This window comes from Durio zibethinus, chromosome 2 (assembly GCF_047325235.1).
Source record: "Durio zibethinus cultivar Kanyao isolate XHJ-2024 chromosome 2, ASM4732523v1, whole genome shotgun sequence".
In the NCBI taxonomy this organism is placed as follows: domain Eukaryota; kingdom Viridiplantae; phylum Streptophyta; class Magnoliopsida; order Malvales; family Malvaceae; genus Durio; species Durio zibethinus.
Window position 1 is genome coordinate 35,587,318 of NC_143163.1, and position 14,521 is coordinate 35,601,838.

General features: G+C 32.6%; 1 protein-coding gene and 1 non-coding gene across 2 annotated transcripts; both read right to left on the reverse strand.

Moving 5' to 3' along the window:
* Positions 1–969: 969 nt before the first annotated feature.
* Positions 970–6,764, reverse strand: LOC111317512 (putative sulfate transporter 3.3). The gene is made up of 13 exons (XM_022919944.2): positions 5,790–6,764; positions 5,638–5,686; positions 5,328–5,535; positions 5,016–5,187; positions 4,716–4,781; positions 3,638–3,751; positions 3,434–3,550; positions 2,385–2,511; positions 2,016–2,302; positions 1,717–1,907; positions 1,531–1,616; positions 1,316–1,392; positions 970–1,212 (listed from the first exon to the last, which is right to left on the reverse strand). Exons 1-13 carry the CDS (start codon positions 6,087–6,089, stop codon positions 1,051–1,053), a joined length of 1,956 nt encoding a protein of 651 aa, XP_022775679.1. The 5' UTR covers positions 6,090–6,764; the 3' UTR covers positions 970–1,050.
* Positions 6,765–9,658: 2,894 nt separating this feature from the next.
* Positions 9,659–9,740, reverse strand: TRNAS-AGA (transfer RNA serine (anticodon AGA)). Its single transcript has one exon. It is a non-coding gene; the product is annotated as a tRNA-Ser (tRNA).
* Positions 9,741–14,521: the final 4,781 nt, after the last annotated feature.

Sequence of the window (14,521 nt, forward strand, 5' to 3'; positions counted from 1 at the left end):
GCAAAATATAAAAGATAAATAATTCAAGGTCGTGAATAATTAATTAATTTATATATTTATATTTATATATGTTGTCACTAAAATCTATAGTAAATAGGGTTAATAAAGTGGTTTAGGCATTCTAAATTTTAATTAGTTTAGGAATAATAAGCTATTATGTAATATAAATTGCTTATGCTATTGAGTTTTATTTATAAAAAAAAATTGCCCTTTATCTTCAACAAGTCGATTTTATTTGTTAATTTGGTTTTGAATTTTGAATGTCATAGCCTATTTGATTAGAATTTTGTTCTCTTATCATGAAATCATTTCCATAAATTTTTGTCTAATTCTTTTAGAAATCCCAAATTTGTCTTATTTCGAAGTGGACAAAAATTTCGGCGTTTGGGACTTAATTTATTTTTTCGATATATACGAGAAAGTGCTAGGGAATTGAGTTACACCTTTAGTTCTTAACCCTCTTTGATAAACACCGGTAGGTCAAATCTGGGTTGTTTGATTCATTTTGATTACTGTTGTTAGAAATTCATTCAAAGTTCATTTTTTTTTCCTTGATTATTTAAAAGAAAAAAGTTCACTTTTTTAATTAAAAAAAATTAGATGAAGTTTTGTATATAAAATTTGGGAATTTCTTTAATGTAAATGATTTAATTAAAATTTTAATAAAAAATTTAAATAAATAAATTGATTGAGTGTAATAAAAAAAATTACTCAAAATGTCATTTATAATTCAAATTTTGATACTTATTTATCTATAAAATTTATCGGACATGAGAGGTTTTTCCGTTTTTTTTTTTGGCCAAAGGAAACTTGAGAGCTTGAGCCCCCTATATATCTAACTTTCTGGCGTTTAATTATGTTTGTCCATCTATGAAAGAACCCATTTTCATTATTAGAATCATGCAATACAGGCAGGGTAGGAGAGGTAGATAGTCAACTAGGACAATGTGGGAAATTAGAATGGCTTGATTTTTAATATTATAAGATATTTTGATATTCTCCTCGTAAAAACCTGAAATGATAGCTAACGTCGAGTTACATTTTTTTTTTTCATACTACATGATTGGATGATTGGCCTTTTGTTGTTGCTGAAAGCGTAGCAACAGCCTCCCCTACTGTCAAGAACAAGCAGTCTGGTCTCATGAAATCACCAGCTTCATCTGATTTTTGCAATTTTTCCATCACCTCACCCAGAGGATTAACCAACACAAGCTGTGATGTGAATTAAAGCATTGGAATTTTGAATATAAAAGACAATCATGCAATGCAACACAAGAACTAGTGATAAAATTGTTTTTACAGATTGGAGACTTACCTTGGCGCCTTTCTTTTCCATTGTTTTCTTCAATTCTTTAAAGAGGGATACGCCACTCGTGTCTATGGCGCTCACAGCTGAGAAAAATGGATAGAAAGCATCTCTATATAGAGTTTGTTGAAAAGCAGTGAACAATAATATGCATATTTTGAGTTTTCTTCTCCATAATTAGCAGCATCATAAATGCTATTAACTCATGATTGAGACAAACTTACCTGACATCTCTAAAATCACGAATTGAAGGCTTGAATGCTTCTTCAGATCTTCTTCTGCTTCATATTCTTCAATCCATCTCAAAATCCTTTGCAAGAGAAGCCCAATTATACAGAAAGAGATAACAGAATAAATAATCAGAAGACAGATATGATCTACTAACAAAAGTCTGTAAAGTGATAACCAACCTCTCATTCAGATATGTTGAGTTGGCAAAATTGATTGGAGCTTCAACGCTTAGAATAAGGAAACCAGGAATCTTCATGGATTCCTTGTAATGGTGAAGATCGCGATAAATATCTGTCCCGGGAATGTTCCCCAACATCACTGCCTTTGGCCTAGTAATTTGCATGAGGATCTTGAAGATAGATATTCCAACCTGTCAATCGATACTCCCATAACTTCAGCTTAATCACGACTAAAGAAAATCATTCGGGCTTGACTTGTGGAACTGCATATTATCTGAAGGTGAGAGAAGAGAACTTACTGCAATGGCAAGACCATCTTGGACAGAGATAAAAATAACACCAAAGAATGCACACAACATCACGATGAAGTCAAATTTGTCAATCTTCCAAATATGATGGGCTGCTGGAATGTCTATAAGGCCAACTACTGCTGACACAATGATAGCTCCCAACACGACGTTTGGTGTGTACTGGAATAAAGGCATGAGGAAGAGGAGGGTCACCATAATAGTAACTGACATTACTATGTTAGACACTGCAGTTTTTGCTCCTGCGTTGTGATTAACAGCTGATCGAGAGAAGGCACCTGATATCAAAGTTACATAGCTAATAGTTGCTTAAAAGCAAACTTCTTTGGGGACTAATTGCCTGCTGGAGAAGATATCTACCTGTTGTCACATAGCAGGAAGTGGAGGAGCCAACCATGTTCATCAGCCCAATAGCCATCATTTCCTTGTTACCATCCACTTTGTAATTCTTAAGAGCAGCAAAAGTCCTTCCTACTGCTATGCCTTCCTGTTGATACCAGGTTGAATTAAAGCAATGGCTAAATAGATTTGTGTTCTTCCCGAAATAGTTACACGGAAATTTTCTTTCATTTTTAGATGCAGGTATGCTGGTGTCTTGTTTCAAAAATATTGAAGTGATTATATGAAATCTTATGCATAAAGGCATACCATTTTGATTAGAGGTTTTGGGACCATTGTTAATCTGTTTTCGTTATATTAACTGGTAACCTTGGCTAAGTCCACGCTCTTATCCTCCCTCCTCCAGCTTTTGCTTCAATAAATAATTTCACTGAATTTCAACCTCTGCAAATTGAACCAGCATCTTATCCTTTTACTTACTGTGTGAAAGCCAGGCCGCAAAGGGGTGGTCTTTTTCACTAGGAAGCCAGCCCATTTTAACTTTACCTCCTTTGTCAACTTGTTCAACAATCTGACAAGCCTGCTATTGGCTCATCAATATTATCATAATGATGCATTGCGGTCTGAAAATTGGCTTCAGCTTCAGACTTCAAAATAAATTTGTTGTAGCCAACTGGCCATTTATTGTTTGCATGTTTCTACTGTACATCATGCTTAAAATGGTTTACCGTGATTTGACAGTTGGCTTGAAATCTGTTCTGGTTTAATAAAGCTCTGCTTGGTTGCTGCTGTGTTAATATGTACATTTGCCCTAACGTTTCAGATAACTTGAGGTATCAGTTCAACTTCAGCTTGAACATTTTATGCAACTCCGTGCGGATAAAGCCTAAAAGCAAGGGCAAAACCCTCCGTCGATGATATTTGAACCAAAGGTGACATCAGGAAATTCTATGAAGAACTCCATTGTCACATGCATTTAGTTTAATTGTAATTGGTGGGCTTTTTTGCATTTAATGAGTTTTCAAGTTAATTATTGAAAAGATTCAGAAAAAGAGGTTTAAAAAACTTACAGTGAGGGAAATAATTCCAGTAACAAGGCCAGCTTTTATTGACAGTCCAAGGTGGCTTCCATGAAATTGCAGCATATTCCATGAAGGAGGATTTAATCCTTCTTGCAATTTTCCAATCTAAATTATAAGCAGGCACAACAATCAACTGTAAGCAAAAAAAGTGGAGCAATATGTGGGAGTTAGTGAGGGACCCAGGAAACTTACTATACTGATTCCATGATGGTGAGCTTTGAATGCAAAAACCAGAAGGGTAGAGAGGATCACAGAAACAAGAGGAGCTCCAGCTGAGACCCAAAACAGCTTTGGTCTTCTCATGCTCTGCATGGCACACACCCCAATTTTGATAGTCAATGCATATTCAAAATGTCAGAAAAAAGTATTCTATTGGACTTTCATGGGGGACCATGCACCAGATGTGGCCTCCTAAGTCAACTCTGCACGCTATCAAGGATTGTTTCCTAGATTGCATCATTATCATATGCTCTAAGCCTGGGGCTTAAATTTAGAACGAAGGCTCTTTATGTATAAAAAGTCAAATAATTAATCTTGTTGCAGACCAGGAAAAGGAAATGAAAATGAACCAAAGTCCATAAGGGCTAAAGCTAATGACTAATAGGGCCCATACATGTTCTACATATCAGAATAAGCTGAAAGTTTAAACCTGCCAGGCTCCGACACAAAGTTTTTCAGATTTTCCCTTTCTTTTTTTATTAAGGAGGTGGCAATCTAATATAAAAAAAATTATAAATACTGAAATTTAAATTTAAATATTAATTATCACTTCTTAAAATGATTATATAAAACAAAATAATTATCAACGACTATATAAAACAACTAAATTAAGCATTGGATTTCCCCTTTAACTCAAATTGCAAACAATCAAAAAATTTTATCTCTATAAAAGCTATATTTAATATTCATTTCCAGGATTGGCAGGGTGTCCACATAAAAGAAATTAAAAAAAAAAAAAAGCAATATAATCATTTAGGAAAACTATGACCACCCAGACCATGGCAAAAATGACATGTGTTATCCATGCGGATACAGAAAATAGTCAAATCATCAACATTGGCCTTTCTGATTGGTGAAATAAGCACCGGGGCTAGATGTAAGAAAACAGTGATTGTAGATGATTAACACTCTGAAATTAATGGGGATTTTGTCTTGAGTGAGTGATAAATTCGATTCTTTGGCGGTCAAGACTCAAGAACGTCATTTTGAGAAATAAAACGCCAGATTCCATTTTGGACTTGAAGGCTAAGAGAGAAGTAAAAAGACGTACGACATGTCTTGCCACTAGCAGGAACACTAGGAAGCAGAAGCCCATCAGTATTGTTTGCCATGACCACTGCACAGAAGTAAAAGAACACCATTAATTTGTAATAAGAACAAATATAAATTCACAAAAGAATTCTTCCCATGAATGAATCTTGAAATAATAAGAGGTATTTGTTAAGTTACTAAGTTACCAAGCAATGAAGCAAATATTATGGCAAGCAGCAATACTCGGCTAGAGGTAGTTACCATTTAAGTGACATTTACATGACAGGATTAGTGCAGAGTGCAGGGTAAAATACAGTACCTCCTTTGTATTGTGGAAAACAGAGCTCATAACAGGTACCAAACTCATTTGTTTAGTAAAATGAGTAATTCCCAGAAGGCTTTTCAGCTGCTGCAAAGAAACAATGATAGCAGCCCCAGCCATGAACCCAATAAGTGTTGCCTTTGAGAGAAAATCAATGATAAATCCAAGCCTGCTCAAATGAAACTGGAAATCATCAGGAAGGTTATTTAAAGAAAAAGCAAATTTATATATATATATATTTATATATATTTGTGTGTATATATATATATAAATTTTTTTTTGTTTTTTTAAATGAAAAGATAAGTTTACCTTAAAAATCCCAAAGAAGCTTGGAAAAAACCAGCGAAGAAAGTTGTAGTAAAGGCTAGTTGGAGGAACAAGCCAGGATCATTGGTCGGGGATACTTCTTGTGTAAGCATGGATCCAAGTATAAGTGAAGCTATGGAAACAGGCCCTACTGCAAGGTCCCTGGAGCTTCCAAGTACAGCATATACAAGAGGAGGTACAAAGCTGGAATCTAGACCAACAAGGAATATACAAGCTTTACCAAATGAAAATCCGATTAAACAGTAATCTTAAAGTTGCAAACAGCCTTCATTAAAAGAGCAGAGTTACTCACAGAGGCCAACAATTGGCGGTAGACTAGCAAGCTTAGCATAACTGATACCCTGTGGAAAAAAAAAATTGAGAGGTCAAATAATTAAATAGGTACAGACATTAATTGACTATTAGATAGAGAGTAAATGAAAAGCAAGATTCTTTTGGAGTGACCTGTGGGATGGCTAAGCTAGCAATGGTAAGCCCGGAAACAATATCTGATTTGAAGAGTTTGAGACTATAATTAGGACCCCATTGGAGAACAGGAAAGATGTATTGAGCTGCAAGAATCCATTTCTTCGTGGTTGGTTGTCCTTTGAATTGGCGCAAAGGATCATCCGGGAAGAAAGTTTCTTTGAGCCTGGTTTTAAGCTTCTGAATGGTGCTCTTATGGGGTGGTGGGACAACTCTGTGAACCTCCATGGTTATTTCTAGACAGGTTGGAGGGTGCTGCATGTTGCTAGAATTAGACATGATAGTAGAACAAAAATTGTATTGGTTTAGCTTGTTTTGTTGGAGCAATGCTTTAATTTATGTATGTGTCTGCCCATCAAATCAAGTTCTAGCAGAGACCGCTAACAAACAAACTAGTACTCGTCTAATAGAGAACAACAATGCCTGATCAGAAAGAGAGTTGAAACTTATCAATATCGCATTGTTGGTGAATGGTGAGCCCACTTACTTTTTCTATTTTCTGCTTCTTCTACTTGCAATAAGTTGTGGTAGAGAGAGTACTGTAATATCTCTCCTTCAAATTAAAGAAAAAAAATAGTAGAAACTACTTTCACTACGAAATGAATGAGAATAGCTATGGAATAAATTCATGAGTGAAGTGTGAGAATTGGGTTAACACTTCATCACGTCAAGCAAATTAAGCAAAATAGTTTGTGCAAAAGTGATGAGGCAACTAACATTTTTTCAGCTGACAACTCAATTTAAGCTAACTTGTTGCATAAAGGTGTGTGCCATTTCCCAGCACATATTGCATGTTTTGAATGCAGAAGAAGACGTAATATTTTGAGGGATATACCACTCTCTCTCTCTCTCTCTCTCTCTCTCTCTCTCTCTCTCCACTTTTAATTTCTCATATAGCAGGAGGGATGGTGGCCATGGCCCCGCATGCAGTTTTACTTTGCACAACTTGGTTATATGTGGATTTGATGATTCCTAATTAATGTAGTTCTGAGGGGATGAGAAAACTGAAATTTGTGCACCCCCATTTCGTTACTATAAATGTAATTAATTACAATTAAATATTGTACTAAAAATTATTGCATGTGTTTGTTATATAATGGTTTTAATTAACAATTAACATAAGAAACTATTTATTAAGTTTTTATAGATTTGAATCTTATAATTTGCAATCGCATATATATTTTGGAAATATTTTTTAAGATTGAATTATGTGAGTTTCGTTTAATTTTAACTTTATGTTACTTCATTCATTAATTTATCTATATATTTGATTGATTCTTACATGTAATACTGAACGAGATTTTAAATTGCCTTGCAACAATTCAAAAAGAAAAAATCACAATGATTGTTGTTCTAATTATATGGTCAAATAAAAACCAGTTTCATTCCTCCTCAAAAACGACAGACAAGCCTCCGCAACCATAAATGTTTCCTTTTTCCAATTATTATTTGTATTAAAAAAATCTTTAAATATGTGCCTCTATCGTTATCTTTTTACTTTTTATTTTGAATTAAAAAGGAAAAAAAAAAAAAAAGAAATCAGTGAAATGCCGCCATTGAAATAGAAAATAAACTTTAAGGCTGTCAAACTGATTTTGTTCAATGATTAGAGTAAGCAACAAGAAGGAAAGTACGGCAAAGGTCACAAGTTTGTCAAGTTGGTTGAGTAGGTAAATATTGAATATTTCATTTGTAATTGTTAGTTACATTTTTTTTATCAACAGGTTTTTTTTTTTTTTAAATTAATGATTTATAAATTCAATTTAAATTTTGGCTGAAATCATTAGACATATCTAACTTTAAAATAGGATAGACTCTTTTAATTTAAACTTTTTTTGTAAAAAAAGTTAACAAGTTCAATTAAGCTGTAATACTTTTTTTTTTCTTTCTGATTATTAAATCCTAAATTACTATCCTAATTTATATTTATTTGGAAAGCATAAAAAATAACCAAAAAAAAAAGAAAAAAGAAAAACCCTTTTAGAAATGGCTTATTCAAAATTGTGCAAAGGCTGATTATTCAAAACAGGTCGTATTAATACCTACCACAATTGTTGAAATTCAATAATTCATCCTCAATAATGTTAAGCTCTTTCTAGCGTATTTGTCAACATTTTCATATTAACTTTAATTGAAAATCTAGACAAAGAGGTTACTTAATAAGCAATTAAGTAAAATTGTCTTATTTCAATCTAATATCAACCTCTCAAAGAAGTTTGGAAATTTAGATTCTTTATTTATTTTTTGAATCAATAATTTTCAATACATCGTTCACACACACCATTCCATTCATAAATCATTAACGTCTAAGGTGGATAAATATATAGCACTAATGAATGGATTGAAAATTGTAGTGGTTCAGAAAAATATATTATGACTAAAAGGAAACCGGTCCCTAATGTACTCAATCTTTTTCAAAACCCTAATGATAGCCATTACATGTGGCCTAGTTTTTACAAATCGAAGTAGGGGTTTGCCCTTCTAATTTTGGTGACGATTTCCATAGAAACGTTATTAAAAAAAATGGCGAAATGCTCATTTTTGTGTAATGAAAAATTAATAGTATATCTTTCTTTTTTCTTTTTTTTTTAATTCCCTCTTTAAAAATTTGATTCGGTGAATGATAAAGGCTGATAATCATTTGGAAAGGAAAAAGGAATGTTTTGACATGAAGTCATAAAACCAAGGTTGGGAGAGAGAGAGTGGAATGTTGAATTTTTTAGGCCCTTATCTTGTTTACACCAAGCTTAAAAGCATAAAACTTTTTTTTAATTGGTCCACCGCTGCCATAATTTTGAGTAGCAACCGCTGAATTTTGATTGCAATCAGTTGTTTTTTGTTGCGTTGTGTATGATCACCGGGGCCAGGTGATTTGATGATGCGGTTGGTCCAACTCCAATACAACAAACTTGGTCACATGGTTAAAGTGTCTCATGCGAAAAGAAGCAGTACTTTCTAACTAGATCAAGTGAATTGCAGAAGGGAAATTGAAAGATCTTTTATATTGGTTTTTTACTAACTAAATTCAAGTGACTGCTGCTGCTGGACCTGTTGGTGTGTTTTGCTTTTATATATTTTCATGCTGTTTTCCCCAAATTTATTAGGGAACGTAGGCAATATGATAAATTAATTGCCACGCAAAACCCCAGACTGCTAAAAGTAAAAGAATCGAATGCAGATTCGACGGATGGTCTGAACTTAATCCGAAAGACGTACATATATAGTTGTTCTCCAGGAATTGATCAATAATTCAATATATAAGGGCAAAAATGGTTGAACAATTCAATCCTTATCCTAATGCTCAAGGGATTTCCGTCTGGCTTCTAACATGCATAGATCAATCAAATTGAATAAACAGAAGCTTGACTGAAATGCTGGTGAGATATTGTAAGTACGAACGAGGCATCGAGGAAGTGTTCAACTTTAGACTCCTTTATGCTGCGATTGTCATTCGAGCAAAGGAAGCATAGAATTCTAAAGTTACGTGGTAATCATGCTTATCTACTTTCTCCAAGAAAATATCAAATTAAAGTGTCTTCATTTAGTCAAAAGGGGAAGAACCGTTTTTGATAGGCCTCATCTTCCAAACGCAGAAGGACAAAATTAAAGAAACAAAAAAGAATTCCCATCAAACTAAAGGGTCTAAAAAATTATTAAAAAAAAAAAAAGTTTTGAGTTAGGCTTGACCTTGAAAGAACGTAAAATGGGAAAAAAACGTGAGCGGCAGGATTCGAACCTGCACGGACAGAGCCCACATGATTTCTAGTCATGGCCGATAACCGAATTATTTTTAAAAAAATAGTTTTTAGTTAGGCTGGACCTTGAAAGAAGGTAAAATGGGAAAAACGCGTGAGCGGCAGGATTCGAACCTGCGCGGGCAGAGCCCACATGATTTCTAGTCATGCCCGATAACCACTCCGGCACGCCCACCTGACGGCCTGTAAAGTGCTATATAAACTATGAGAAAGGTTCTGGCTTTTGCGCAAAATGACTTTTCTTCTTCTCTTTCCACTAAAGAAAAAACTACCAAAAAGCTGATTGATGTCATACCATTAAGATTTAAGAGTAAAAATATGAATCTGTTTTTCTTCAACGTTTATTGTGTAAAAAGTAATGTTGTTAAAGTAATTTTCTTTCAAACAGTGACGTCAAATTGCAATCATTCTAAACTCCAATGCCTTTTTTTTTTTTTTTTTGTCTATTGAAAAGATTCACTAGTATTAGACTTCTCTATCAACCTTTCTTTTCCGAAAGCTCAAATTTGAAACATAAATAGCCTTTAGTCCCTAAAAGTTCGGTTTCAACATTTACAAATCTGATGTATTTAGCATTTGATTCTATGATTCGTGAATACTTCTTTCATTTTAAAAGCAAAGTTGAAATTCCCTTTCAAATGGAAAAAAATATTCAGCCCAACTTGTATTTTTGAGTAAAAGAAGCTAATTTAAAGGAAGCAGAGAGTGTAAATCGATGTAACAAGTGCCTTTTCAAGTAAAGTTGGAAGTCAACAATTGGATAGAATTCAGGCATTGCGAGAAAAGGCGCACTAATAGGGAATCCTTTATCGCTCTCCCTCTCTACCGTCTTCTCCACTCCAGCATCTACGATGATGAATACTTGAAAGATGAAACCAGGACCAGACTCCAGACCACTTTAAACAGATCCTTGGTATCTCAGGACGGACCTACTCTAAACTCATCATGAACAAAGTGCAGGGATCTTTAAAAAAAAATAGAAGCACTACAGCGACTTTCCATTTGGGACAAGAATTTCCTATCAAGCAAACCCTTCAAAGAATCTCAAGGGCTTAGATAAAAAATCAAAGATTACCTTATAAATTGCCTTTTTTTAACCTAAAATCTCGTGTATTTATATATATATTTTATCAAATACATATAAAATATGAAAATTTTTTATCACAATTCATATACACATGTCAAATAAAAAATATATTCTTTTACTTTTATTAAATTTATATAAACTTTATGCTAAAATTTTATATCGTATTTTTTATATTATTTTTTATTCGTTTCATTCTACCGTCTTTAAAATTGTCATATATTTTATTTGTTAGACAAGAAAAAAAGAACTCCTACTTTGAAAATTACCCGTGCCAAACTCAAACTTTAAGCATAATTTAGGCTTGATATGGAAAACTGGAAAAGGATTGAGCTCAGAAAGTAGAAAAACAGATGAATACGTAACTGGAAAACTGATCTGCGGCATCCTAAAAGCACCATTTTTTGCCTTACCCAAAGCAAAAACAGATACAAATGTCTAAGATTTATGATGGTTAAAGCTGTTTAAAAGGTTGTAATTAGATTTGTCAATGCTTGATAATATTATGGCATGTACGCACTACATGAAGCAAAATTAGCTAGGGCAGCACAGGCAGGAAATAAAGTTGAGAAACAATTGTTAATGACTGCCCCCCACGAAACTTGGTTGACTGACTGATATAATACAAATTACTAGTACTGCAAGCGAAAAAGCATTGCTTGTTGGTAAGAGAAATCACTGTAATACGGATACCTTTAATTGGATGTTGGCTTAGTTGCAGTATGACTGCCAAAGAGATTCACTGTTCGATCAATATATCAGCACCTCATATTTAATAGGTAGAACCGTTGAAGTCTTTTTCCTTTTATTTCTTTGGGGTGGCAAAATTGTGGACTGAAAATCGATTTAGACGAAGGTTGAATTCTAGTTAGCTACCTCGTCTAATTATGACTGACTTGTTGCTATGATCCATGATTTAACATTCAAAGTCTATGGTTCTCCGGTTTTCTTCTAAAGAAAAGTAATGTCAGAAATGTTAGTTCCTGGATGTAACTTCCCCGCCCCATGAAGGAGTACTGATTCTTGAAAGAGAATTTTGTAAAGCGAACGTTAACGTGACAAAAGTTAGGCGCCACCACATTTTTTTTCTTTTCTAGATAACACTAACAGGGTACTGCAAACACATTCTTGTGATGGTCCTGAAGGCTGAAGCAAATGTGCAGTTTTCTTTTTATTGGAAACATTTTGAACCACAGACAGGCAACAGCCCATCCGCAATTTGGATGGCCAAGGCAAAGTGATGCTAGTGTTGGTGATGGAATATTGAAATGAACACGTGGCCCTAGCAATGTGAACCATACTTGAAAAAGTAATTGGATTATAACCGATCGAGAGACCTTTTTTCTTGTATAAAAAACAAACTACTGGTGGGAGAGATCAGGTTCAAACATGGCTTTGCTTGAGTTCGAACGAGTCGGTGCCATGATACGTGGTCTGAAATTTTCTCTTTATATCAAAGAAAACTTCGTTAATAATGTCAATCTGGTTAAGGTGAATCTGTCGGTGCCTGTCCACTTCATCTATATATAGTCTACATGCATTGGATATTTGCAATGCATATTTCTTTTCTTCGGAAGAAATTAGAAAAATAGAAAATCAAACTGTACTCACAGGAGAGGTCAAGTGCCCATAAATCTATGGGACAAGAAGGAATATTATATTGAAATTATATTATAAAATTCAGAACAGGTTATGATGTAAAGGTGGCTTGCTTTGGATGGATATATATAAACTTTGCATATTTACACAATTTTATTTCAAATTATATAGGTGATTAAACTTGATACTCTTATCTAGGCCAAAAAATTGATACTCTTATCTTTCTATATATTGCCAAAAAAAAAAACTAGATACTCTCGTTTCATGAGCAAAAGATTACAAAATTTTTCTATCGATTGATCACAAAATTATTAGCAAATAATCATACTACTGTATAACTAAAATATTTTTTAAAAGAAATATTTTCTGCAACCGCATAATGAACATACAGCAGCCCTGATGTGATAAAGGTATGGGATGGACCTCTAACTTAGCCAATAATTTTGCTCCTACCCTAGCCATATCATATATAAATATAATAAATCACCATTATTCTTGCTGTGTCTACATACATTATTATCTTATACTATATTATAGTCTTGGATGAAGCATCAAAAGATAGGTATAGAAATATTTTTAGTGGACGTGATAGACAATTTATTCCAGAATCCAGATAGAAAGGCATAGAGTATACGTAACCCAGGGAACCAAACCACATGAGGCAATGTTTAAACTTCTAAGTTGGAAGCCAATGGATTATGTTGCATACAGTGATGCTTTCTTTAGCTGGTATCATATGATCTGAAAAAGCAACACCCTTTTATTAATTTATCTATACAGAAATTAAAATTAAAATTATGAGTTAAAGTATGAATAAAAAATTAATTAATTGATGAGTATTTATTTAATTTATACTGTAGCTCCTCAACCTATAGGATGGAATTCACAAATTGGAATGATATTATTATAACGTATAGATCCGTAGAGCTATCGTTAAATCTGACTTTAAGGAGTCGTCACTATTTTTTTTTTTTGTGGTTAACCTATCATTTTAAGAAAATTTTGAGCCTAGCTAAGGTTCCTTAAAATATAAATTCTAACCTTCTAAAGTTCGATTACATGTAGCAAATGTTATAATACCCCCATATGCCATCCTAAAATAGTGCCATTCAATTTTAAAATATCATAACAATCTTCTTGATTCTAATAGTCTTTTATCTTAATGTTTAAAATATTGAAAATAACTTTTAAGATTTCTCCATCAATCTGATAAAATTCTTAAAAATACTTTATCACCTTAAGAGTATTCAAAATTTTCGTTTATTTTCTTAAAGAGGCTCAACCGTCGAAAAACTTAATCATGTTTTTATTAAATTTTTTGTTATTACAAATATATATATAATTTTCTCACTATTTGTGCCATAATTAGAAATATTTTCTCACCTACAAATGTTTTAAATAATCATCCATTTGCGACCACTAAGAATTTCATCTTTGAAATTTGTTTTTTAATTTACAAGTTTTATTTCTAAATTTTTCATCATTTGAGTTAAATTTAAAAATATTTTTCTTAAAATTCAATCTCTATTTATTCATCGCTTTTAAAAAAGGAAAATATTAAGTTATATTTTAAAAATTTTTTAATTTACATTTTTTTATTTAGGAAAGAATTAAATTACTTTTATTGAAATTTTGTCTAAATCATTCCACCATTTTGGTTAAATTTAGAGAAATTTCTTACCTAGAAATTTCTTTAAGAAAACTTATCATTTGAAATTTTTAAGAATCTCATCTTTGGGTAATTGTTAATTTGACGTCAAATTTTTATTAAATTTTCTTATGTATTTTTTATGTTTTTATAATTTAAAAATAAATATTAATTATTTTTATTGAAATTTTATCTAAATTTTTTCTCCATTTGGGTCAAATTCAGAAAGATTTCTCACCTAAAAATTTCTAAAAAAAATCAATCATTCTTTATTTTTTAGAATTTCATCATTGGAATTTATTTTTTATTCTCAAAATCTTATTAAAGATTTATTTTATATTTTTTAAACTTATATTTTTCTAAAATAACTTTTTTCTAATTTTTCCTGAAAATTTAATCATGCCAAATATTTTGAAAAAAAAAATGATTCAAAAACAAAAAACAAACAACCAAAAAAAGAATAAAATAAAAAATTACCACGAAAGTGGCTTGGCTCAGTAGCTCAAAAGGTATGACTCCAGGCACTAAGGGGTAACTTGGCTCAATGGCTTAGGAAAACAACTTAAGACTCAGTCGGCTTAGGAAAACCAATATAAAAAATGTAGATCATGAATGGCACCAGTCA

What these genes read in the sequence shown, in the direction of transcription:
- LOC111317512 (XM_022919944.2), bottom strand. Translation starts at nt 6,089, where the DNA reads ATGTCTAATTCTAGCAACATGCAGCACCCTCCAACCTGTCTAGAAATA. An exon ending in CTAGCTTAGCCATCCCACAG is followed by an intron (nt 5,687 to 5,789) that starts GTCACTCCAAAA and finishes TTTTTTCCACAG; the next exon opens with GGTATCAGTTATGCTAAGCT. An exon ending in TTCCTGCTATGTGACAACAG is followed by an intron (nt 2,303 to 2,384) that starts GTAGATATCTTC and finishes CTTTGATATCAG; the next exon opens with GTGCCTTCTCTCGATCAGCT.